This window comes from Gymnoscopelus microlampas (genome assembly GCF_963454915.1).
Source record: "Gymnoscopelus microlampas genome assembly, chromosome: 20".
NCBI lineage: Eukaryota > Metazoa > Chordata > Actinopteri > Myctophiformes > Myctophidae > Gymnoscopelus > Gymnoscopelus microlampas.
In genome coordinates, this window is record NC_139957.1 from 36,857,154 (window position 1) to 36,884,131 (window position 26,978).

At 40.5% G+C, this 26,978-nt stretch overlaps 3 protein-coding genes across 7 annotated transcripts in view; 1 reads left to right on the forward strand and 2 right to left on the reverse strand.

The window, feature by feature from the left end:
- Positions 1-5,117, forward strand: part of dnah1 (dynein, axonemal, heavy chain 1) — a gene marked incomplete at its 5' end in the record, with an annotated part of 51,042 nt that extends 45,925 nt beyond the window's left edge. The window contains 10 exons of the mRNA XM_084044640.1: positions 185-316; positions 462-632; positions 885-1,064; positions 1,198-1,374; positions 1,880-2,050; positions 2,537-2,667; positions 2,964-3,108; positions 3,290-3,496; positions 3,858-4,092; positions 4,930-5,117. Of these exons, the coding sequence (XP_083900766.1) occupies positions 185-316; positions 462-632; positions 885-1,064; positions 1,198-1,374; positions 1,880-2,050; positions 2,537-2,667; positions 2,964-3,108; positions 3,290-3,496; positions 3,858-4,092; positions 4,930-5,051 (1,671 nt within the window). The 3' untranslated portion in view covers positions 5,052-5,117. The remainder of the gene's footprint in view (positions 1-184; positions 317-461; positions 633-884; positions 1,065-1,197; positions 1,375-1,879; positions 2,051-2,536; positions 2,668-2,963; positions 3,109-3,289; positions 3,497-3,857; positions 4,093-4,929) is intronic.
- Positions 5,118-7,021: 1,904 nt separating this feature from the next.
- Positions 7,022-19,958, reverse strand: LOC311035692 (serine/threonine-protein kinase/endoribonuclease IRE1-like). 4 transcript variants are annotated; one of them, XM_084044057.1, is made up of 7 exons: positions 19,478-19,958; positions 16,202-18,167; positions 15,772-15,938; positions 15,471-15,691; positions 15,172-15,301; positions 14,881-14,978; positions 7,024-7,479 (listed from the first exon to the last, which is right to left on the reverse strand). In XM_084044057.1, exons 2-7 carry the CDS (start codon positions 18,147-18,149, stop codon positions 7,260-7,262), a joined length of 2,784 nt encoding a protein of 927 aa, XP_083900183.1. In that variant the 5' UTR covers positions 18,150-18,167; positions 19,478-19,958; the 3' UTR covers positions 7,024-7,259. The 4 variants fall into 4 exon arrangements, with proteins under 4 accessions (XP_083900182.1, XP_083900183.1, XP_083900184.1 ...); XM_084044056.1 differs by lacking the exon at positions 19,478-19,958 and having other exon boundaries at positions 7,022-7,479; positions 15,172-15,316; positions 16,202-18,225; XM_084044058.1 differs by lacking the exons at positions 14,881-14,978; positions 15,172-15,301; positions 15,471-15,691; ... (1 more) ...; positions 16,202-18,167; positions 19,478-19,958 and adding exons at positions 7,983-8,080; positions 8,293-8,422; positions 8,588-8,808; positions 8,911-9,101; positions 9,298-11,196 and having other exon boundaries at positions 7,072-7,479.
- A 532-nt stretch (positions 19,959-20,490) lies between these two features.
- LOC311035691 (uncharacterized protein) lies at positions 20,491-26,086 on the reverse strand. Of its 2 annotated transcripts, none has more exons than XM_084044055.1 (7): positions 25,971-26,086; positions 22,747-24,754; positions 22,335-22,501; positions 22,034-22,254; positions 21,739-21,868; positions 21,481-21,578; positions 20,491-20,981 (listed from the first exon to the last, which is right to left on the reverse strand). In XM_084044055.1, the coding sequence occupies exons 2-7, from the start codon at positions 24,731-24,733 to the stop codon at positions 20,762-20,764; spliced, it is 2,823 nt and encodes a 940-aa protein (XP_083900181.1). In that variant the 5' UTR covers positions 24,734-24,754; positions 25,971-26,086; the 3' UTR covers positions 20,491-20,761. The 2 variants fall into 2 exon arrangements, with proteins under 2 accessions (XP_083900181.1, XP_083900180.1); XM_084044054.1 differs by having other exon boundaries at positions 22,747-24,751; positions 25,971-26,058.
- Between the last annotated feature and the right edge of the window lie 892 nt (positions 26,087-26,978).

Here is a 26,978-nt window from a genome sequence, read left to right on the forward strand (position 1 = left end):
ACATGCTGCCAGGAAGAACTGTCTTCAATGCTACTGACTTTCTTAAATAAGAGAGAAGACCTGTGAAAACCAGTGTGCGGTGTCTCTCCTGATTTTTTGCCGAGTTGTTAAGTGTGTGTGTGTGTGCGTGCGTGTGCGTGTGCGTGTGTGTGTGTGTGTGCGTGCGCGCATGCGTGTGTCTCAGGGTCCCTGGGCAGAGGCCATGATGAACAGCGCCATGGAGGAAGGGAAGTGGGTATTTTTCCAGAACTGTCACCTGGCGCCCAGCTGGATGCCCTCCCTGGAGAGACTCATCGAGAACATTGACCCAGATAAGGTCAGGAGACACACCCACCCACACACACACACACACACACACACACACACACACACACACACACACACACACACACACACACACATAACGTTAGAGGTAGTGGTTGCATCACCATCGTCTCCTGTGGTCTCCCGGCCTTCGTCAGGTGCACAGAGACTTCCGACTGTGGCTGACCAGTCTGCCGAGCAACAAGTTCCCAGCATCCATCCTGCAGAATGGCTCCAAGATGACCATTGAGCCTCCCAGAGGCATCAAGGCCAACCTGCTGAAGACCTACCTGAGTCTCAATGATGACTTCATCACATCCTGCACCAAGGTAGGCCTGTTCCATTCATTCTGTTTGTCTCTCTGTCTCTGTGTCTCGTAAAATTAACGTTTGTAGGTCTGCTATCCTCACAATTTCTTATTTTCACAATTTTCTATGTAATTCCTGTAACCACTGTGTCAATCATAAAATCGCCTCGCCTCGCCTCGCCTCGCCTCTCTCCTCTCCTCTCCTCTCCTCTCCTCTCCTCTCCTCTCCTCTCCTCTCCTCTCCTCTCCTCTCCTCTCCTCTCCTCTTGTCCAGGCCAGAAAGTTCAGCTCCCTGCTTCTATCTCTGTGTCTGTTCCATGGGAATGCTATTGAACGCAGGAAATTTGGCCCTCTGGGCTTCAACATCCCTTACGAGTTCACAGACGGAGACCTGCGCATCTGCATCAGCCAGCTCAAAATGTTCCTGGACGAGTACCAGGACGTCCCGTACAAGGTTGGGAAAGAGAGAAAGACTCTGCCTGTGGCTCTTTGTTACTTTCTTAGACATATGCTTTAGAGTACGGTCATGTAACAAGGGTTCGGATCCGGAACCGGATCCCATATAATATGTGTGTGTGTTTGGTCAGGTGTTAAAATATACTGCAGGAGAGATTAATTACGGGGGCCGTGTCACCGACGACTGGGACAGACGCTGTCTCCTCAACATTCTGGAGGACTTCTACTGTCCCTCGGTGCTCGACATCCACCATATCTACTCTCCATCTGGAGTCTACCGGCAGATAGACCCTGGCCTGGATGTCAAGGTAAGAAATAGCCAGGGCCTTTGAAAAGTGTAGGCTGTAACTCACTTATATGCAGTTGTGTCATGTTCAACACAAAATGTTGTGTTGGCAATTTAACATTTATAAAATAATGTTAGCAAGTATTTTGGACTGTGTCCTGTAGGTAGGGCCCTGCTCAGGATGTGGTACTAATCCTGAGTTCTGCCAACCCAGAACATAATACTTTAAATAAATATAAAAAAATAGCAAAAATAGCCGATCTACAATGTCACAGCACGTTGCATTGCGATGCGTTGTGAGCTTTTAGATCGGCAATTTTTACTGCTTTTACGCTGCTTTTTATGCTGCTTTTTTTTATAATGGAGACTTAAACAGAATTTCACTGGTTCTGGAAAGTTTCAGCTATTTTAAGGTTCTGGGCTACCCTTCGTAGTGGAAATTTGATTCCTCTTAGACTATTCAGTGTGACCTGAATGTACGTGACATCATGACCTGCTGCCATGGTAACTGTCCTGTCATCCTATAGGGCTACCTGGCGTACATCCGTGGCCTGCCCATCAATGACACGCCCGAGATCTTTGGTCTCCACGACAACGCTGACATCAGCTTCGCCCAGAATGAGACATTCGCGCTGCTGGGGTCTCTGGTTCAACTCCAGCCACGAGCCACGTCCAGCGGGGGCTCAACTAGGGAGGAGGTGTGTGTCTGTTTTACAGTGGTGGAATGTAACTAATTACATTTACTCAAGTACTGTACTTTTTAGTACAAGTACAATTTTGAGGTACTTTTACTTTACTGGAGTATTTACAATGTCCAACTAGCACTACATCTAAGAGACAAATATTGTACCTTTGCTCCACTACACTTATTTGAAAACTTTAGTTACTGGTTACTTTGTAGATTTTGATTATTATTACAAAACATACATTAACCACTTCAGCCCTATTTAAACTTTGGGCTATTTGAAAATAGCCAAAGTGGCTACCTGCAACTACCAATATTTACAAGCGACTTTACAAAAAAACAAGCTTAAGGTCGCTTATAATAAAGCGGACATGGCAACACTGCCGGCTGGCTGGATAATGATTAATTATCTGATCGTGTGAATTTGGTGGGATCCATTTTGGTCAGTTCCACAGAGTGGATTCAGGTCTATTGTTGCGTTCCTCTCTCTGTCATGTAGATGGTGGAGGAGATAGTGGAAGGTATCGTTGAGCAGATCCCTGAGCCTTTCAATATACAGGAGGTGATGGTTAAATACCCGGTCCTCTACGAAGAGTCCATGAACACAGTACTGATCCAGGAGGTCATCAGGTAACACCAGACTTGTACTTATTATTACTGTTTACTGAGGATGTGTTTAACCACTTTCATCCTGGCTGCCCAATTTTGGGCATGTTATTATAGATGTTAATGTTCCCAAATGTTCCTCAAATTCAAACATTGCAAAATTTGACAATTTAAAAGCTTGTAGATTTTCTATTAATGCGATTTTCAAATCGCCTGCCTGCCTCCCTCCCTCCCTTCCTCCCTCCTTCCTTCCTTCCCTGTCTGTCTGTCTGTCTGTCTGTCTGTCTGTCTGTCTGTCTGTCTGTCTGTCTGTCTGTCAGGTACAACAGATTGCTGGGTGTCATCTCTCAGAGTCTCAGTGACATCATCAAGGCTCTGAGGGGTTTGGTGGTGATGTCATCAGACCTGGAGCTGATGACCAGCAGTCTGTTCATTAACGCCGTGCCTGATATGTGGAAGAGCAAGGCAAGACGCACACACACACGAAAAAAGAGGGAAAGAGGGAAAAAAGGATGCAGGGCCCAGTATAGACACCTGGGTGACTCCGGTCCTAATTAGCTAATTATACAGGGTCTTAGTGGTTAATGCAGAAGTGACATCATCTTGTGGTTTTGTTTGTGTGCGTGTGTGCGTTTCTCTCCTGCAGGCCTATCCATCTCTAAAGCCGCTGGCCTCCTGGGTGTGTGACTTGCTCCAGAGGATCAGGTTCCTGCAGAGCTGGATCTCTGGAGGCGTACCCGCCGCCTTCTGGATCAGCGGCTTCTTCTTCCCGCAGGCCTTCCTCACCGGAACCCTGCAGAACTACGCCCGCAGCGCCGCCGTATCCATCGACACCATCGGCTTCCACTTCCAGGTCAGCCAGGCTCAGCGGCCGCTCTCCGTTTAAGACTTTACCTGCTGATACTTAACCTCGTAAGCCCTTAAGTTATCATACGATGGTGTAACACAAATAGAGTGAAAAGAGCTGATGTACAAGCTCATAAACTTTCAATGTTCCTTTCACAACATATTGGGGCAACCCAAATTGGTCACACACAAGCTTATAGATCTATTATCACAATTGTTTCATTATTATTGAAAACGTTTAAAAGAAATTTGAAAATGGTATATTTTTAGTTTTTAGTTTTGTTTTACATTTTTGTCTATAATGACATGCCCAAAATAGGGACCGCAGATTCAAAGTGGTTTCTTTCTGTGATCTTCTCTCTCATCAGGTGATGGCGAAGACGCCATGTGAGATGACGGAGCGACCGAACGCGGGCTGCTACATCCACGGTCTGTTCCTGGAAGGGGCTCGCTGGGACGCGGTGGCGGGCCGGCTCGCTGAGTCCCGGCCCAAAGAGCTCCATACAGAGATGTCTGTCATCTGGATGATTCCAAAGCCCCTCCGCAAGCCTCCCACTTCTGGGGTCTACGTCTGCCCTATCTACAAAACCCTCACGCGCGCAGGTCAGTGCTCACAGGATCTGAACACAACTGGCTTCATTTAGATTCTAATAAGTCTGGGACTTGAATGAAGTAATCTTCCTAGAAGTACCTTAGTAGAGGAGCAAATCTAAAAAAAGCTGTTAGTCTGGAAGATACCCTTACCTGAAGTAGAACCAAGCACAACTGTGTTTTTAAAACTTTAATGTCTAGTTTTTGAAATGGATGGTTTTATTACTGCGAAATGAGTTTATTTGGTTCATGTTTAGATCCTCCCCAAAAACTGTGAAAACGTTTGCCATTCCAAAAGGGACAGCATCTGCCTTATCACATACTGTATCTGGAAATAATTATCAGAATGTTCATGGGCAAGATTTAATCAATACTCTTGTCCATCTTTGCAACTATTACACTTAAACACAAATTATGGGAGGACATTTAATAGGAAATTGAAAATACTAACGTTATTTACAGTATACTGTATGTCTGTCAATATGAACTTTTGATAACCTAACCTTAACCTTTAATACCTCTAACTTGTCAGTGGGGATCTGCTGCTATGTTTATTATTTTGCATTAAGGCATGGAGATTGATTACTCCATGTCTCTTTCTTAACCTCCCTTTTTTTTGCATATGTGTTGTGTATCTATAGTTAAGATGGTTTTAATGCTGGCCTAAAATAGACTCCAGTTAGTGTCCAGTTTCATAAAGCTTCACCCTGTTGTCTCCCTGCATCCTGCGCAGGGAGACCTCACCACTTCAGAACACTGGACTCAGTGCAGTTACAGTTAGTGTGCTGCAGACCTGTACTGTTGTCGTGAAAGGGACATCATCACTGCTGTTTCTTCTGTCTCCAACAGGGACTCTGTCAACCACTGGTCATTCCACCAACTATGTGATGGCTGTGGAACTGCCCACTGACCACCCTCAGAGTCACTGGATCAAACGGGGAGTGGCCCTCTTCTGTGCACTGGACAACTGAACACACACACACACACACACACACACACACACACACACAAACACACACACACTTTCCCCACTGCGGCAGGAGGCGGAGCCAGCAAAAAGCAGATCATCAAAAGGTGAGAGAAGTTCAACTGTTACGTTGCCGCTGTGCGGTGAGACAAAGCAGCAGCCAACCAGAAGCGCTATGTGGTCTGCAATAGGAGTGGACTAGGTGTACACCCAAAAGGTGATGTGTGTTTCAGATCTTTTTTACACACCAAGTCGATACCGCTGTTGGTGTGAATTTTGTGTATTTTAAGTACACAGTCATGCACATGCTGTTAAACTGGTCAGTTATATACTGTATGTATTTATAATGAAATATATGTAAACGTATTGCGTGCGCTACTATTTTATTACATAGTTTGTTGAATACTTCATTCTGATTGGTCTGTCAAGGCATTCTGAATCAGTAGTCTGTAATTTCTGAATAATGGATCCCTGTTCTCAATAACAGACTGCTGTTCTGCCTCTGCTTACGTAGCAATGAACAGAAATTAGAATAGAAAAATTGTATTGGCATTAACAATAAAACAACTTAAAAAAACGTCAACGTGGATGAACACAAAACCATTCCATAAAAACAATCGACACAGAAAAGGACAGAACAACAGTGAACACAGGACTAATACATAAAGCAATTCGAGGGGGGCCAGGGGTCCAAAGAACTGGTGTAGTGAAGTTCAATTAGTGTTTAGGTGGAGTTATGATTTAAGATCACTCTTGAACCTTGAATTAAAAATATATATTTTTTTTTACGTTAATAATTTGTGTCTAATCACAAGATAAGTAAGCGTGTAATAAGCAAGATAATGTACAATGGTCATTGCTACACCCTTAAGAGGCTTATTATTTTTCAGTAATCACTAACTCATATAGATTGCTAGTCATTGAAATCAGTTAAATTAACATTGTGGATTTTAATGTGTATTTCACGTTTATGTTATCTCTATATGTATGCGAGACACCTCCCAGGTCAAACTCTTGCATGCAGTTATATTTGTAGTGTGTATACCTAACAAATGCTGATACTTGCAGACTTGTATCAGTGATTCTTGATTACTGAGATGTAATTCTGTACTGTGCAATACGTTCTACAGAGAACGAAACGAGTGATTTCATATGTTGACACTTAACTATTGTGCAAACAATGATCACAATCATGAAAAAGGTCAGGGTTTTGTATGCTCCCGTATTCATCTGTGGATTCTCCTCAGCCTCAGTTTGGCATGAAGGGTGGATGATGGCTGATTTACCCTCTTTCAACATGGTGTCTCTGTTTTGGGTATGTTTGTATAGGAAAAATAACTAACTAACTAAATAAATACATTTACAAAATGTTGATCTATTTTCACCAGTCACACCAGGCCTTTCAAACTAATTAGCACTGAGCTGGGTGTGATGATGTCACACCTGTTGCAGAATCAATCATCCTCACACATGAACCTCTGTCATGACAGGTTGTTTTTATCTGCTGTTTTTTTAGCTCCTTTTTTCCTCAAAAAAACAAAAGTGGTGACAACTACTACTGATTGAACCAAACGCATGGCAAGCAGCGTAATTTATGTGTAAACCACCAGAAATAAAAGGACTTTGCCTGTCATCCCTCCTCTACTATTGAGTCTGTTACAGTACAGCACCATTCAGGAGTTTTGAGCAGAACAAATTGGCATGCAACTCCATGAAAATATTGTATTCATTATATGGATACTCTCATATGTGTGTGGTGAAACATGGTAACGTTAAGTCTGTAAACTACTGAATAAAATTGTGACTATACTGACTAAAACCATTAATGTGAGGTAGGTGATTTTCTGCTGAAGTAATTAATGGCCCATGAGACAATTGGAGAGGTTTTGCATATGCGAAGCTTTATTATGAGTTTGGAAATGTCCAGATAACTTAACATTTCTGTTATGGTATAATACCCATCAAGTGTGAAGTGTTTCTGCTCTGTTATTAGAGCCCAAATCATATCTCTACTGATTCTGTAAGCATATACAGTATATATATGAGTCAATGCTATTGACCCTAACGCTTCAGTAGAACATACTATAACTCTGCTCATGAGGCTATATCTCTATTCATGTTTCCTTTAACAGACAAGATATGTCAATGACTCATACAGTATATCAAACCTCTCCCTCAGCTCATTTATGAAAACACCTTTGAGTCCTTCAAGTCACTTTGAGTCTTTGAGTCCAGATTCTTGCACTGGCAGACTGAAACTTGTCTTTCTCTCAGGGTTTGTAGACTTGGCAGTGGTGCCAACATCTAATCTTTTAAACATTTCCTCCAGGGTGGTCCTTGAGTTCCAGCCTTGTTCTTGGGCAAACTTGTAAACGCGTCCAAACAGACCAGGAAACATCTCCATCAGGTCAAGATGAGCTACATCCGCAGCACTGTAAACAGAGAGGGCAGAGGTCACTCAAGTCACATATTCTGGTGACCTGTGACCACACTCACAGCTATAGTAATACAACCGCCATATCATTGTCTGCAATATGATCAAACCTATTTGACAGGATTCAATAGAAGAGAATGTCAATGTGAATACATTTTTCATTGGCGTGTACTGTTGTGTTCATTCTAGGAGAACGGCACATACTGCATGAGGTAAACCTGTACACCCTGATGATGGCTAATGTGAACTGCAACCTGTGGCCTGTTGGGTTGATTTTCTTGATGATAAATTGATACTTTTGATATTTTTTGTCCTAAAATTCTGATACAGAGAACTGACTCAGACCTTCCAGGAAATTATTTAGTTTTGACAATGAAGGAAGTGCTCCAGGAGGAGTGCTCCACAATTCACACATAATAGAAATAAAGAACCCAAATATTTTTGTATTTACACATATTGACCAGAGTGACTTTACTTAGTGTTGTTTTTAACTCAACTTACTAGTGCTCACGTGCATTGCGTATGAAGCGCAGCAGTCCAAATGTGTTCTCAGGGTAGGGCTTCTTGCCATCCATCTTCTGGACCAACGCAAGTTGGAACTGGAAAAACATACAACTTAAAAGATAAAATGGACTTGGGAACACGTTGTGACATAGACAGAACAAGTTAATTTGTATAGCGCATTTCATAAACAAAGGCAATTCACAGTGCTTTATATAAGAATAAAAGAAATACAATAGAGAAATAAAAAACAAATGTCAAATTGCAATAGTGGTTTTATGTTTTCTCACACTGTTTGAAATAAACTCACCTTGCGTTTCCACGCGTTGAACTGTCCCTGCTCAGCATACTGGTCTAATGCACCGATGAGGTCCTTGTCAGCATTTCGATAGTTCTGAACTTCTTTTTCATTTCCAATGTTCCTCAGGTACTCTACTCTCCTGAAAAGAAAAGTACTGAAAACATTAGGCTACTCTGAACAGATTTGTAGAATATACGTACCTTACCGTAGGATGAAACTGATTAAGATGAAATGTATAATAACGTTTAAATATCAGTGAATGAATGAAAAATATGTGGAATGGAAATGCTTTAGCTTATAGTACCTCTCGTTTAACCAAAAGAAGGGATGAGTCAAGCATTCCTCCACTTTAGGTCTTTTCTTTGGATCTTCATTGATCATCTGCTCAATGAGATCCTTAGCAACCACATCCTGAACCTTATCCAGATTGTAGGCTCCATCCAAAATGTTACCTACACATCTAGCTGCTTTTCCAAATGGATGGTGTCCTCCAGATAGGATGTAATATATTAACATTCCAGCCACCTTAAGAATGAGCATCATATTTTTGTAAGTATTTTCATCATTCATTTCATTCCCATTCATTAACTTCTCACACAGAAAAAACAACAAAAAAAAAACAACAACCTGGACGTCAGTGCTCCTTTTATATGGGATATCAGTCCTCCTTTTATATGCGATATCATCTTCGTCCTCATCCAAAGTCTCCTTTGCCTTCCAGCATTTCGTTCCTGCACTGCTTGTACAGTGGGTTGTTTGTCCTTTGGGTAATCGACGGCTTATTCCAAAATCAGCCAATCTTGCTCGCTTTTGAATGTCTGCAGGGCAAATTGGGTAGGTCAAGGTTTTTAGATTGAGACACACAGTATATACAGTACGTGTGTGTGTGTGTGTGTGTGTGTGTGTGTGTGTGTGTGTGTGTGTGTGTGTGTGTGTGTGTGTGTGTGTGTGTGTGTGTGTGTGTGTGATGATGTTTATACTTCTTATATTATCTGCTTGTTTATTGTAGCTTACCAATCAGCACATTCTGAGGCTTGATATCCCGATGGAGAATAGGAGGATTCTGACGATGAAGAATACTTAGGCTTTTGAGAAACTGATTTGCAAGTTCCCTCCTCAATTCAGAAAGGCTGTCTTCAGGAAAGTCACGTTTGATGTATTCTTCCAGTGTGTATTCACATAACTGAAGTCCAAGGTAACCAAAGTATTTATCCTCTGTGAAGTCAACATATCGTACGATCGAAGGATCATCAAGCTCTGGAAGACGTAAAAAGCCTTCCTCAATCTTCAGCACTTGGTAGTTGGATTTAGTCATTCTCTTAACTGCGACTTCAGTGCCATCATCTCTTAACCCCAAGAAGACCTCAGTTCCATCACTTCCCTTTGCAATGCGGAATTCATCATCTTCTACAAACATAAGGCTCCCGACTTTGAAAACGTTACAGTTATCAATATTTGCAAGCTTCTCTAATTGCTGCCTCCATCTGTCACTTATTTGGTGCCATTTTCGTACTTTTGGTGATGTACTGACAATGGGGTCGACAGGCTGCACATGTGAACTTTCACTCAGATCAGATTCCTCAACAGTTGTTGGCTTATCTGCATAATCATGAGCTTCATCTTTCAGCTCATCTTGCTTTACATGCTTGGTGCCTGGTGGCTCTGTATTGGTGATCGTGGAAACTTCACATTCTGAGGATGGCTTGTTTAGATTCCGTTTCAATTCTTGAAGCCTTTCTTTCAGGGTGTCATCTAACCCCATTTCTACAGATGTAATGACATCCTCAGGCACATGATCTATTCCCATTGAAGTAAAGATGTTAGAGGCATGTTCAAATGGCAGGTATGCCAGTATGCCATATGTATACTCCCTCATACTTGTCAAAAAAGACAGCTCTTTCTTCACAAAAGGAAGAAGTGCTTCACATAATTTGTTGATCAGGTTCTGATTCCAGTTATCTTTGACTATTGTTTTCTGTGTGATCGCATAGAGGGTCATCAAAACGAAAGGCTGATATTCAGGAGCTCTTGTGTGAAGAAGTTTCAGTAGTTTGGGGAGAATAGACACTGATACCTCACTGGATATCTCTCTCACTGTGCAGCAAACTGCATTTAGACTAATGACAACTGCATCTGTTTGTACATTGGGAAGTTTTGGAAGCCGCTTGTCTGCATTTTCAATGTAGAAGTTCAGCTTTTCGTTGTCCTTCAACCATTTAAGAGTTATCTGACGATAATCTTTTGGTGATGGCCCTTTAGCATGAAAGAGTTGGTCAATCATGTTTGTATGGGTCTGGGGATGCTCCTCCAGCATATAACGATCAAAAATGCTGAAAACCTCTGTTGGTGTTTTCTGTTCTATAGCAAGTGACAAATCTATAAAAAGTTTGATTTTTAAATACAAGTCATCACCACTCAATGCAAGCTTTTCCATCATTTCAGACACTTTCTTGTTGCAATTTGCATGGTCATAATGACTTTCATCGGACATTAAATTTACAATCCCTCCAGCTTTGATGAGGACTTTCATGATATCATCCCTGTCATTGATGGCAGAATTCTGAAGTGGTGTCAGCAATGAGAAGGGATATGGTGTGGTACCATTTGGATTTGCTCCCGCTGCAAGCAGCCTCTGCACAAAATCAAGTGGTGTATTCTGAAATGAGGCATAATCCAGAGGGGTCCGGTTATTTGTGGATAACTGATCTGGGTTTACACCTTCTTCACTCAGAAGAAAGGCACAAATATCCTCCCTGTGAAATGCCACAGCAGCAGTCAAAGGACATATATGATCATTCAACTCCTTGCATGGGTAAAGGCCGTTAATGTCTTTGTCTCTGATACATTTCTTGAGCTTCTTGAGGTTGTCCCTAATAATTAAATGTATTATAGGATGTGTCTTGGCAGTCACTGGCACAAATGGATCCATTTCTTTGCTTCAGAATAACTGTTGGGTAAAAGAAAAACAGTTCAATACATCTGACCAGTACCTCTATTACTTATTTAACTGAGGCTATGTTTAGATGAACTGCATATTTCTACATTTGTTAAAGAAGGTGGAGAAGGTGGAGCTGAGCACCTGGAAAAGTTGTACTTGAACTTGACCTTTAACAAAAATGTAATATTAGACTGTCACTCCAGCCAGTTAAGATGCAGGTGTAGCGGGGGAAATAAGCTGCCACTTTGTAGGGGTACAATATTACTCACTTACTTTGAATATTTTGAGAACGGAAAGATCTAGGTCCCCTTCCCAATTCAATTGAATGATCTAGTTATGTAGATACAGTATGTTAATACCTATCCTTGGATGCAGTGTTGTCAATGATGACAATAGATATGTAAGGTGGGCTCCAGAGCCTTTCTCTGTCACGGTCGCTACCTGGAGTGTGTACCTGTGCACTTAGCCTCTAAACTCAAACTAAGTTCAGCACAAGTCCCCTCCTTTTCTATATCTAACAGGATAGAGATGAGATGAGATGCCCTAACCTGACGCTACCAGATCCAAGAAGCTTGCTCCACACATTTGTTATCTGGCAGGGTCAGGTTAGAGATGCCCCTGCTCCAAAGTAAGTTCCCAATGAACTATGAACTGAGTGGTTTATTTACTTGGAAGTAAACTCTGATCAATCCTTTTTAAGTGTTTTAAACCTGAGTTAAATTGTAATTGTAAATAGCTTCCCAAAAGTGAGACATGGAAACTGGAGAGAGAGAGAGAGAGAGAGAGTGACATGGAAACAATAGATTGATGAGAGAGAGAGTGACATGGAAACAGAATGGTTTGATTGGACATCTCAACCTATTGCCATTAACAGGATTCGAACTCTCAACCTTCAGACTAATAGGCTGCAACACATCTGACCAGTACATCTATTACTTGAGGCTATGTTTAGACGAACTGTATATTTCTACACATGTTAAAGAAGGCAGATGGTTAGAGACTTTCTGCCGAGCACCTGGAAAACTTGACCTTTAACAAAGATGTAATATTAGACTTAGTTGTCCCTCTGTCACTCCAGCCAGTTAAGATGCAGGTGTAGTGGGGGAAATAAGCCGCCACTTTGTATGGGTACAATATTACTCACTTACTTTGAATGTTTTGAGAAGACCGTTGTCAAAACATTCACAGTTCACAGTTCAAACTATGACACAACCAGAGGATATTCAACAATTCACAAAAAAAAATTGAATTAAACAAAAGTGAACACAAACTTAAACCATAGTTTAACGATAGAATCTTATCTTAGTCCTAGTACAGAACTGCAGTGGTTCTCAAACTTTTTCATGTCAGGACCCCCAAAATTATATGAATTTGGCTGAGGACCCCCATCTGAAAAGGTTTTGTGCCAGGGACCCCCAGAAGAGAAGATTTATGTGGGGATTTTCCAAACATTTTAGCTATTTCCAAAAAATGTAAAATAAACAAATAAATAAAAGCAGATGTTCAATCTCTGAGCTTGTACATCTGCTATTTTGTTAGTATCCAACATGCATGGAAAAAGTGATTAAAATTATTGTGATGCTATATTAACAACTTTAGCCCCCCTGTTTTGTAATAATAATCAAATTCTACAAAGTAACAAGTAACTAAAGTTTTCAAATAATTCTAGCGGACTACAAGTAATAGTATAATATTTGCTTCTGAGAAGTAAAAGCCTACTGAAAATTGGAAATATTCCATTAAAGTCAAAATACCTCAAAATTGTACTTAAGTACAGTAGCCTACTTGAGTAAATGTACTTACTTTACACCACTGATCACGGTCACAACTCGCCTGACGTGAAGACCTCACTCTAGAACTCCTGCCTGGTCCGCGACGAACTCCATTCATCTCCTCCTCACCTCACGTGACCAATGTCAACACTCTCAGAGCAACTTTCTGAATATTTATCCCGAAACTTCTTCTTCCGAATGGAATGTTTTACTCCCACATGCGATACAGCCAGTGCAGGATTAACGGGGGGGGGGGGGGGGGGGGGGGGCACCAAATGGCGGGGATAAAGTTAAAGAAGACTCAACTATCGCCGAAAAACGCCGAAATGTAGAAGGAGCGCTAAAACGGTGAAGCGTCAGTTTCTAACGCGCAGCACCCCACTTTTTCAAAGGTATTTCACTGTAGTAGACAACAAATTAACAGCTTGTACTGAGACGCAGATAAAAACGTGGTGATTCCATCTTTTTTTCTCTCCTCCCCTTCCTCTCTTTCTGTATGAACCCACCTCTTCCTTTTTGAAATTTGACACTTATAAGGCTCTGGTCAGTCTGACATTAATCTCTCAAGAACAGATTCAGAGCTGCGCTATAAGTGAAAAACACTGGGGGCGCTGTTTTTACTTTTTATTTGACCTGGGATCCCAGATTGGTCTGACATTTTGTACTTAAGTAAAAGTATCAATACTGCAATGTAGAAACACTCTGTTACAAGTAAAGTTATCAAAATGTACTTGAGTCAAAGTACAAAAGTATTGGCATCAAAATATATGTACCAAAGTACCAAAAGTAAAAGTACTCAATGTGCAGCATGTCCTGTTTCACACGTTATCGTATGTCTAAAATGTATAAAAAATCATTTGAAAATAGCAGATCTACAAGCTCACAACGTGTCACGATAATCATAATAATCTGATTAATAATGCAAAGAAGTAACTAGTAACTAAAGTTTTCAAATAATTGTAGTGGAGTAAAAGTATATTATTTGCCTCTGAGATGTAGTAGAGTGAAGTAAAAGTACAGAAATTTGGAATGTTCAGTAGAACATACTATCATGAGGTTATATCTCTATTCATGTTTCCTTTAACAGACAACAAGATGTGTCAATGACTCATACAGTATATCAAACTCTCCCTCGGCTCATTTATGAAAACACCTTAGAGTCCTTCAAGTCACTTTGAGTCTTTGAGTCCAGATTCTTGCACTGGCAGACTGAAACATGTCTTTCTCTCAGGGTCTGTGTTCTTAGCAGTGGTGCCGACATCTAATCTTTTAAACATTTCCTCCAGGGTGGTCCTTGAGTTCCAGCCTTGTTCTTGGGCAAACTTGTAAACACGTCCAAACAGACCAGGAAACATCTCCATCAGGTCAAGGTGAGCTACATCCGCAGCATTGTAAACAGAGAGAGCAGAGGTCACTCAAGTCACATATTCTGATGTGACCACACTCACAGCTATAGTAATACCACCGCTATATCACTGTCTGCAATATGATCAAACATATTTGACAAGATTCAATAGAAGAGAATGTAAATGTAAATATCTTCATATTTCTTTGGCCTGTACTGTTGTGTTCATTCTAGGAGAACGCCACATATCACATATACTGCTTGAGGTAAACCTGTATAAGGAATTGCAAATAAACACCCTGGTCATGGCTAATGTGAACCGCAACCTGTGGCCCATTGGGTTGATTTCCTTGATGGTAAAATTATATTTTACAGTACATGCAAGTCAATGTTAAAATTCAAGTGTAACACTGATAAACAGAGAACATTTGTTGTTGTTTTGACAACGAAGGAAGTGCTCAAGGAGAAGTACCACATAGTCCACACACATTAGAAATAAAGAAACCAAATATTTCCTTCGTGTTGTTTTTAACTCAACTTACTGGTGCTCACGTGCATTGCGTATGAAGCGCAGCAGTGCAAATGTGTTCTCAGGGTAGGGCTTCTTGCCATCCATCTTCTGGACCAACGTAGGCGGGAACTGGAAAAACATACAACTTAAAAGATAAAATGGACTTGGGAACATGTTACATTGACAAAGCAAGTTAATTTGTATAGCACATTTCATAAACAAAGGCAATTCACAGTGCTTTATATAAAGCATTTAAAGGCATACAAATGCAATAGTGGTTTTATGTTTTCTCACACTATTTGTTATTTGCTCATAAACTCACCTTGTGTTTCCACGCGTTGAACTGTCCCTGCTCAGCATACTGGTCTAATGCACCGATGAGGTCCTTGTCAGCATTTCGATAGTTCTGAACTTCCTTTTCATTTCCAATGTTTCTCAGGTACTCTACTCTCCTGGAAAGAAAAGTACTGAAAACATTAGGCTACTCTGAACAGATTTGTAGAATATACATACCTTACCGTAGGATGAAACTGATTGAGATGAAATGTAATAACGTTTAAATATCAGTGAATGAATGAACAATAATGTGGAATAGAAAATATTTTGCTGTTTCTATCGTACCGCTCGTTTAACCAAAAGAAGGGATGAGCCAAGCATTCCTCCACTTTATGTCTTTTCTTTGGGTCTTCATTGATCATCTGCTCAATGAGATCCTTAGCAACCACATCCTGAACCTGATCCAGATTGTAGGCTCCATCCAAAATGTTGCCTTCACATCTAACACCTTTGCCAAATGGATGGTGTCCTCCAGATAGGATGTAATATATTAACATTCCAGCCACCTTAAGAATGAGCATAAGTAAGTTTTCATCATTAATTTCATTCCCATTCATTAACTTCTCACAGAGAAAAAAACAACAACCTGGATATCAGTGCTCCTTTTATATGGGATATCATCTTCGTCTTCATCCAAAGTCTCCTTTGCCTTCCAGCATTTTGTTCCTGCACTGCTTGTACGGTGGGTTGTTTGTCCTTTGGATAATCGGCGGCTTATTCCAAAATCAGCCAATCTTGCTCGCTTTTGAATGTCTACAGGGCAAATTGGGTAGATCAAGGTTTTTAGATTGAGAGACACGCAAGCATGCATGCGCGCACACACACAGACACACACACACACACACACACACACACACACACACACACACACACACACACACACACACACACACACACACACAGACAGAAAGATAGTATACAGTACGTGTGTGTGTGTGTGTGTGTGTGTGTGTGTGTGTGTGTGTGTGTGTATTATCTTATATTATGTGCTTGTTTATTTTTCTTTTGTAGCTTACCAATCAGCACATTCTGGGGCTTGATATCCCGGTGGAGAATATGAGGATTCTGACGATGAAGAATACTTAGGCTTTTGAGAAACTGATTTGCAAGTTCCCTCCTCAATTCAGAAAGGCTGTCTTCAGGAAAGTCGCATTTGATGTATTCTTCCAGTGTGTATTCACATAACTGAAGTCCAAGGTAACCAAAGTATTTATCCTCTGCGAAGTCAACATATCGTACGATCGAAGGATCATCAAGCTCTGGAAGACGTAAAAAGCCTTCCTCATTCTTCAGCACTTGGTAGTTGGATTTAGTCATTCTCTTAACTGCGACTTCAGTGCCATCATCTCTTAACCCCAAGAAGACCTCAGTTCCATCACTTCCCTTTGCAATGCGGAATTCATCATCTTCCACAAACATAAGGCTCCCGACTTTGATAACTTTACAGTTATCAATATTTGCAAGCTTCTCTAACTGCTGCCTCCATCTGTCACTTATTTGGTGCCATTTTCGTGCTTTTGGTGCTGTGCTGTCAATGGGGTCGACAGGCTGCACATGTGAAGGAACAGTTGTTGGCTTTTCTGCATCAACATGAACTTCATCTTTCAGCTCCTCTTGCTTTACATGCTTCCGTCTCCTTCTTTTCTTATTCTTTTTGGATCCTGGTGCTGGTGGCTCTGTATTGGTGTTGGTGATCGTGGAAACTTCACATTCTGAGGATGGCTTGTTTAGATACCTTTTCAATTCTCTATCTATCCCCATGTCTGCAGATGAAATGATATCCTCAGGCACATGATCTATTCCCATTGACGTAAAGATGTTGGTGGCATGTTCAAATGCAAGCAGGTTTGCCAGTATGCCGTATGTATACTCCCACATCATAGTAGACACAAAAGGAACAAGTGCTTTGCATAATTTGTCAATCAGGTCCTGATTCCAGTTGACTTCTCCAGCTTTGATTGTTGTTTTCTGTGTAATCACATAGAGTGTCATCAAAACTACATGCTGTATTTCAGGTGTGCTTGTGTAAAGGAGTTTCAGTAGTTTGGGGATCATAGACAGTGATACCTCACTGGATATCTCTGTCACTGTGTTGCAAACTGCTAATAGACTTCTGACAACTGTACCCTGCAATTCAGAGGGAAGTTTTAGAAGCCGCTTATCAGCATTTTCAATGTAGAAGTTCAGCTTCTCGTTGTCCTTCAACCACTTAAGAGTTCTCTGACGATACTCTTTTGCTGATGGCCCAGGAGCATTAAAGAGTTCGTCAATCATGTTCATATGGGTCTGGGGATTCGCCTCCAGCATATAACGATCATAAATGCTGAAAACCTCTGTTGGTGTTTTCTGTTCTATAGCAAGTGTCAAATCTATAAAACGTTTGATTTTGAAATACAAGTCATCACCACTCAATGCAAGCTTGTCCACCATTTCAGACACTTTTCTGTTGTAACTTTTATGTTTTGCCTGTTCTGTAGTGAGTAAAGTTACAATCCCTCCAGCTTTGATGAGGACTTTCATGATATCATCCCTATCATTGAGAGCAGCATAGTGAAGTGGTGTCAGCAATGAGAAGGGATATGTTGTGGTACCATTTGGATTTGCTCCTGCTGCAAGCAGCCTCTGCACAAAATCAAGTGGTGTATTATTAGTTGAGGCATAATCCAGAGGGGTACCGTTATTTGTGGATAACTGATCTGGGTTTACACCTTCTTCTCTCAGAAGAAAGGCACAAATATCCTCCCTGTGAAATGCCACAGCAGCAGTCAAAGGACATATATGATCATTCAACTCCTTGCATGGGTAAAGGTCATTAATGTCTTTGTCTCTAATACATTTCTTGAGCTTCTTGAGGTTGTCCCTAATAATGAACTGTATTATAGGAGGTGTCTTGGCAGTCACTGGTGGGTGAGGAGCTAATTGGTACGTAGTATTCATGCTCTGCGACTGCGCAAATGGATCCATTTCTTTGCTTCAGAATACCTGTTGGGTAAAAGAAAAACGGTTTAAGACATCTGACCAGTATATCTATTACTTATTTAACGGAGGCTATGTTTAGATGAACTGTATATTTCTAACATGTTAAAGAAGGTGGAGTGTTAGAACCACATAGAGAGCACTTGAACTTGACCTTTAACAAAGATGTAATATTAGACTTGTCTCTCTGTCACTCCAGCCAGTTAAGATGCAGGTGTAGCAGGGGAAATAAGCCGCCGCTAACAATAAGCTTTGTAGGGGTACAATATTACTCACTTACATTGAATCTTTTGAGAAATGAAAGTTCTAGGTCCCCACCCCAATACAACTGACCTCGTTACCTACAGTACATATGTAGATATGTTAATCTATCCGTGGATGCAGTGTTGTCAATAATGATGACAATAGGTAAGGTGGGCTCCAGAGCCTTTCTCTGTCACGGTCGCTACCTGGAGTGTGTATCTGTGCACTTAGCCTCTTAACTCAAACTAAGTTCAGCACAAGTTCCCTCCCTTTCTATATCTAACAGGATAGGTGAGACGCCCCTGCTCCAAAGTAAGTTCCCAACCAACCACATGAACAATGAGCTGAGTGATTTATTTACTTGAAAGTAAACTCTGATCACTCCTTTTTAAGTGTTTTAAATCTGAATTAAATTGTAAATAGCTTGCCAAAAGTGATGATAACAATAAAATAAACAATTGAAATAGGACAGTCTCTACTTAATCCACGAGTCCTGAAAGTTCAAAAATAGAATCCAAAAATAATCCTCCAAAAATCAAAATTGCACAAAAATAGTGCAAACATATAATTAAACAAAAGATGTATAATCCCCCCAAAATTACACACACTTCAACCGAAGTTTAACGATAGAATCTCAATCTCTGATTTCAGTCCTAGTCCAGAACGTGTGCAGTGTGCACAGTAGCAACCATCCACTTTAGTGAGGGCTCGGACTGCTAAGTGTTCTGTGCTTGTAGATCAACAATTTTCAAATAGCCAAAGTTTAAATAGTGCTGAAGTGGTTCATGAATGTTTTGTAATCATGTTAAAAAATAACTGTAACTGTAACTGTTTTCAAATAATTGTAGTGGAGTAAAAGTACAATATTTGTCTTTGAGGTGTAATGGAGTAGAAGTAAAAGTATTGCTTTCGTTCCCTACCTTTGTTGATTGCACTTATTGTAAGTCGCTTTGGATAAAAGCGTCTGCTAAATGACTGTAATGTAATGTAATGTAATGTATTGAAAATTGGAAATACTCCAGTAAAGTAAAAGTACCTCAAAATTGTACTTGTAAATGTACTTAGTTACTTACGCCACTGGTCACACTCGCCTGACGTGAAGACCTCACTCTAGAACTCCTGCCTGGTCCGCAACGAAATCCACTCATCTCCTCCTCACCTCACGTGACCAATGTCTCTGTCTCTCAGAGCAACTTTCTGAATAACTATCCCCGAAACTTCTTCTTCCGACTGGAATCCTTTATTCCCACACGCGATATAATTTCAAACACTTAAACGCAAATCAGTTCCCAGATCAGTTTTCTTCTTCTCCGACAGTCTGTCACAAAAACTGTCTTATTGCACAGTCTCTGGGTCTGGGATACGAACCCGCTCCAATAAAACACACGTCCGAAGAAATGTTCTCACCTGTACTGGTGTGGTCAGTAAAGCGCATCACAGTCTGTCATTATTCAGCTTCACCCCTGTTTGGCTCTCGCCTGGACACTGTCCCACTTTTTCAAAGGTATTTCACTGTAGACAACAAATTAACGGCTTGTACTGAGACGCAGATAAAAATGTTTTATCTCTTCCTCTTCCTCTTTTTTTGTATGAACACACCTCTTCCTTTTAGAAATCTGACAGGGTTAGTCTCAGATAGCCTGGCGTAGACAGACTATATCACTGAGAGCAATTTTTTTTTGCACTCGCAGATTCGTCTGGTCCCAGTCACACCAGGCCTTTAAAACTCATTTAATTAGTGACTGAGCTGGCTGTGATGTCACACCTGCTGCTGAATCAATCGTCCTCACACATGCGAGTCAAAGAAAGTTTTAATCTGCTCTTGTTTTTTTTTTTTTTTCCTGTGTGGTGACCATGGCATAGACTGTAAAAAACAAAAAGTGGGTACGACAACTACTGACTCAATGAAAGGCATGGCAAGCAGCGTAAATATGTGTGTAAACGCCAGAAATAAAATAACTTTTGATCCAGAACCCTGCAGATGGTGCTAAAGACCAAAACCCATTGAAGGTGATTTTCTGCTGATGGCCGCGTGAGAAAATTGGAGACGTTATGCTTATGCAAAGCTTTATTGTGAGTTTGGATATTCCTGGATAACTTAGCATATCTGTTACAGTATAATACCATCAAGTATTTCTGCTCATTAAAGCCCAAATCATAACTCTACTGGTTCTGTGTACATATATATGAGTGCTATTGACCCTAACGCTTCAGTAGAACATCATAACCTCATCAGATCATGAGGTTATATCTCTATTCATGTTTCCTTAAACAGACAACAAGATGTGTCAATGACTCATACAGTATATCAAACTCTCCCTCAGCTCATTTATGAAAACACTTTTGGGTCCTTCAAGTCACTTTGAGTCTTTGAGTCCAGATTCTTGCACTGGCAGACTGAAACTTGTCTTTCTCTCAGGGTCTGTGTTCTTGGCAGTGGTGCCAACATTTAATCTTTTAAACATTTCCTCTAGGGTGGTCCTTGAGTTCCAGCCTTGTTCTTGGGCAAACTTGTAAACGCGTTCAAACAGACCAGGAAACATCTCCATCAGGTCAAGATGAGCTACATCCGCAGCACTGTAAACAGAGAGGGCAGAGGTCACTCAAGTCACATATTCTGATGGTGACCTGTGACCACACTCACAGCTATAGTAATACCACCGCCATATCATTGTCTGCAATATGATCAAACCTATTTGAAAGGATTCAATAGAAGAGAATGTTAATGTAAATATAATCGTTTTTCATTGGCCTGTACTGTTGTGTTCATTCTAGGAGAACGCCACATATACTGCTTGAGGTAAACCTGTATAAGGAATTGCAAATAAACACCCTGGTCATGGCTAATGTGAACCGCAACCTGTGGCCCATTGGGTTGATTTCCTTGATGGTAAAATGATATTTTACAGTACATGCAAGTCAATGTTAAAATTCAAGTGTAACACTGATAAACAGAGAACATTTGTTGTTGTTTTGACAACGAAGGAAGTGCTCCAGGAGAAGTACCACATAGTCCACACATATTAGAAATAAAGAAACCAAATATTTCCTTTGTGTTGTTTTTAACTCGACTTACTGGTGCTCACGTGCATTGCGTATGAAGCGCAGCAGTGCAAATGTGTTCTCAGGGTAAGGCTTCTTGCCATCCATCTTCTGGACCAACGTAGGGGGGAACTGGAAAAACATACAACTTAAAAGATAAAATGGACTTGGGAACATGTTACATTGACAAAGCAAGTTAATTTGTATAGCACATTTCATAAACAAAGGCAATTCACAGTGCTTTCTATGAAGCATTTAAAGGCATACAAATTGCAATTTGAAATAAACTCACCTTGTGTTTCCACGCGTTGAACTGTCCCTGCTGAGCATACTGGTCTAATGCACCGATGAGGTCCTTGTCAGCTTTTCGATAGTTCTGAACTTCTTCTTCATTTCCAATGTTCCTCAGGTACTCTACTCTCCTGGAAAGAAAAGTACTGAAAACATTAGGCTATTCCGAACAGATTTGTAGAATATACATACCTTACTGTAGGATGAAACTGATTACGATGAAATTTAATAACGTTTAAATATCAGTGAATGAATGAACAATAATGTGGAATGTAAATGTTTTCGCTGTTTCGTACCTCTCGTTTAACCAAAAGAAGGGATGAGCCAAGCATTCCTCCACTTTAGGTCTTTTCTTTGGGTCTTCATTGATCATCTGCTCAATGAGATCCTTAGCAACCACATCCTGAACCTGATCCAGATTGTAGGCTCCATCCAAAATGTTGCCTTCACATCTAACCCCTTTGCCAAATGGATGGTGTCCTCCAGATAGGATGTAATATATTAACATTCCAGCCACCTTAAGAATGAGCATAAGTAAGTTTTCATCATTCATTTCATTCCCATTCATTAACTTCTCACACAGAAAAAAACAACAACCTGGATATCAGTGCTCCTTTTGTATGCAATATCATCTTCGTCTTCATCCAAAGTCTCCTTTGCCTTCCAGCATTTCGTTCCTGCACTGCTTGTATGGTGGGTTGTTTGTCCTTTGGGTAATCGACGGCTTATTCCAAAATCAGCCAATCTTGCTCGCTTTTGAATGTCTGCAGGGCAAATTGGGTAGATTAATGTTTTTAGATTGAGAGACACAAACACAGACACAAAGACACGTGCAAGCACACACAGACAGACAGACAGACAGTATAGTACGTGTGTGTACATCTATACATTGTATGTGTGTGTGTGTGCATGCGTGCGTGCGTGCGTGCGTGCGTGCGTGTGTGTGTGTGTAATGATGTTGCTTATATTTCGTATATTATGTGCTTGTTATTTTTCTTTTGTAGCTTACCAATCAGCACATTCTGGGGCTTGATATCCCGGTGGAGAATATGAGGATTCTGACGATGAAGAATACTTAGGCTTTTGAGAAACTGATTTGCAAGTTCCCTCCTCAATTCAGAAAGGCTGTCTTCAGGAAAGTCACATTTGATGTATTCTTCCAGTGTGTATTCACATAACTGAAGTCCAAGGTAACCAAAGTCGTCATCCTCTGCGAAGTCAACATATCGTACGATCGAAGGATCATCAAGCTCTGGAAGACGTAAAAAGCCTTCCTCATTCTTCAGCACTTGGTAGTTGGATTTAGTCATTCTCTTGACTGCGACTTCAGTGCCATCATCTCTTAACCCCAAAAAGACCTCAGTTCCATCACTTCCCTTTGCAATACGGAATTCATCATCTTTCACAAACATAAGGCTCCCGACTTTGATAACTTTACAGTTATCAATATTTGCAAGCTTTTCTAACTGCTGCCTCCATCTGTCACTTATTTGGTGCCATTTTCGTGCTTTTGGTGATGTATTGACAATGGGGTCGACAGGCTGCACATGTGAACTTTCAGTCAGACCAGATTCCTCAACAGGAACAGTTGTTGGCTTTTCTGCATCAACCAGAACTTCATCTTTCAGCTCCTCTTGCTTTACATGCTTCCGTCTCCTTCTTTTCTTATTCTTTTTGGATCCTGGTGGCTCTGTGTTGGTGATTGTGGAAACTTCACATTCTGAGGATGGCTTGTTTAGATACCTTTTCAACTCTCTAAGCCTTTTTTTCAGGTTGTCATCTGTCTCCATGTCTACTGATGTAATGATATCCTCAGGGACATGATCTATTCCCATTAACGTAAAGATGTTAGTGGCATGTTCAAATGGAAGCAGGTTTGCCAGTATGCCATATGTATACTCCCTCATATTAGACTGCTCTTTCTTGACAAAAGGAACAAGTGCTTTGCATAATGTGTCAATCAGGTTCTGATTCCAGTTATCTTTTACTTCAGTTTTCTGTGTAATCACATAGAGGGTCTTCAAAACTACATGCTGTATTTCAGGAGTGCTTGCGGGAAGGAGTTCCAGTAGTTTGGGGATCATAGACAGTGATACCTCACTGGATATCTCTGTCACAGTGCAGCAAACTGCATTTAGACTTCTGACAGCTAAACCCTGCATTTGTGCATTGAGAAGTTTTGGAAGCCGCTTGTCTGCATTTTCAATGTAGAAGTTTAGCTTTTTGTTGTCCTTCAACCACTTAAGAGTTCTCTGACGATAATCTTTTGCTAATGGCCCGGTACTAGTAAAGAGTGTGTCAATCATGTTCAGATGGGTCTGGGGATGCTCCTCCAGCATATAACGATCAAAAATGCTGAAAACCTCTGTTGGTGTTTTCTGTTCTATCGCAAGTAACAAATCAAAAGCATGTTTGATTTTCAAATAAAAGTCATCACCACTCAATGCAAGCTTATCCATCATTTCAGACACTTTTCTGTTGTAATTTGCACGGTCATGACCTCCAAAAGAGATAAAAGTTACAATCCCTCCAGCTTTGATGAGGACTTCCATGATATCATCCCTATCATTGAGGGCAGCATTGTGAATTGGTGTCAGCATTGAGAAGGGAAATGGTGTGGTACCATTTGGATTTGCTCCTGCTTTAAGCAGCCTCTGCACAAAATCAAGTGGTGTTTTCTGAAATGAGGCATAATCCAGAGGGGTACGGTTATTTGTGGATAACCGATCTGGGTTTACACCTTCTTCACTCAGAAGAAAGGCACAAATATCCTCCCTGTGAAATGCCACAGCAGCAGTCAAAGGACATATATGATCATTCAACTCCTTGCATGGGTAAAGGCCATTAATGTCTTTGTCTCTGATAAATCTTTTGAGCTTCTTGAGGTTGTCCCTGATAATGAACAGTATTATAGGATGTGTTTCTCTTTTGGCAGCTGCAGTCACTGGTGGAACTAATTGGTATGTAATATTCACACTCTGCGCAAATGGATCCATTTCTTTGCTTCAGAATAACTGCTGAGTAAAAGAAAAACAGTTTAATACACATGACCAGTATATTACTTATATAACTGAGGCTAAGTTTAGATGAGCTGTATATTTTCTACATATGTTTAAGAAGGTGGAGGGTTAGATATCTAGAGATATATATCTAGATGTATATAGGAGATTGTCTTCCAAGCAGAACACTTAAACTTTTATTTAATTTTATTTTTGTTTCGCACTTGAACTTCACCTTTAAAAAAGATTGAAAGGGGCTACACCATGAATTTAAAAAAAATATATTATATATAAATATTGCCCCCTAATACGTTTTAAACAGGTTGTAAGCCTAAAAAACATCCAGATATTTTTTCTCACAATCTGACTGTCTGTCATTCCAAGCTTTTTCAGCTGCAATACCAAAACGTCCTATTGGGCAGGGGGGAGCTACTGAGCAATTCTGTCTGGCCATCATCAATGCAAAATCAGGCCAAGTGATCACTTGCCCTGCCATTCTGAAATGGCCTGTTCAGACACGCCCATTCAGGAAATCCATGAAATGAGCATGAATGACTGAATGTTAAAAATATATATTTTTTTGGGTACAAGAGACACTGGGGAGCCCAAAAAATACTAAAAACCTAAAAAAAAAAGAAATTCATGGTGTAACCCCTTTAATATTAGACTTGTCTCTCTGTCACTCCAGCCAGTTATGAGGCAGGTGTAGTGGGGGAAATAAGCTGCCACTTTGTAGGGGTCTGGGGTACAATTGATCTTACTTATGTATGTAGATCATAGAGTTAAAAAGATGTGGATGCAGTGTTGTCAATATTTATGACAATAGATATGCAAGAGGGGCTCTAGAGCCTTTCTCTGTCACGGTAGCGACTAGCGAGTGTGTATCTGTAAATTCAGCACAAGTCCCCTCCTTTTCTATAGCTAACAGGATAGGTGAGATGCGGCCCCCTACTCCAAAGTAAGTGGTAAGTGCCCAACCAACTACATGAACAATGAGCTGAGTGATATATTTACTTGGAAGTAAACTCTGATCACTCCTTTGTAAGTGTTTTAAACCTGAATTAAATTGTAAATAGCTTCCCAAAAGTGATGATGAAAATAAAACGATATAAACAATTGGACAGTCTCTACCTAATCCACGAGTCCCGAAATAAAGTTAAAAATAGAATTAAACATAAAATGTATAATCCCATAAAAATGAACACACTTAAACGTAGTTTAACGAGAATCTTACCTCTCGCCTGGACACTGTCCCACTTTTTCAAAGGTATTTGAGTGTAGACAACACATTAACGCCTTAAAACGTGGTGATTCTATCTTTTTTCTCTCTTCCTCTTCCTCTTCCTCTCTTTCTGTATGAACCCACCTCTTCGTTAGTTCGTTTTAGAAATCTGACATAGTCAGTCGCGTCAGTCTCAAAGGGTAACCGGAAGACTTGCCCCAAAACACGTTCATCCCCATTTTTTTCGCGGATCAGCGGTTCTTGTATTTGTTTTATTGAGAATAAGGTTATAAATACATTTAGGGTTAGACATACTTTTATTGAGGTTACGTTTAGGAATGAGGTTGGTTTTGGCACTGTTTTACTGAGGTATACGTTTAGGAATAATAAGGTTAGGTAAGGTTCAGCATGCATAGTTTAGGTTACGTTTGGGAATACCAGTACCGCCGGATTTGCCCCGGGGTGACTGTGTTTTGGGGCGAGCGTTTTTGTTTTGGCGCTTTGTGAACGCTCACAAGGCAGTTTCAGTTTCTATTCTGTTTTTTTGAGGATGAAGCGGGCTTTTTGTTAGCCACGAAATTAAATAAATGCTACACAAGTTCAAACTTAGCCTAGTTATACCTTAAATGGCTTTTAAAAAGCCTTTAAAAAGTGAGGTGGTGCAACTGGCCCGTAGGGCTATATTGCAGATCAAGAAAATCACCACAAACATACTACACATCGTGTTTGTTTGTTTGTTTGTTTGTTTGATTGATTGCATACTTTATTTAGAAGTTTGCAGAAAAAAAGCACATGAAAGTACAGTTTAAATTCAAGGTCAACTAAATAGGATTGAAACGCCCATGAAAGCCTAATGGCTTGTTTCAAATGGGGTCCCCATGTACTCAAATCATAGTACATTAAGGTATCTCATATGCTCCAAATGTTAGCTATGTGTCCGGTGTATTTGTACAATGTATTAGTCCATATTGTTCAACAATGAAGTGTTTTAATCCCGTCTGTGGCCGATCTGTCGGAATT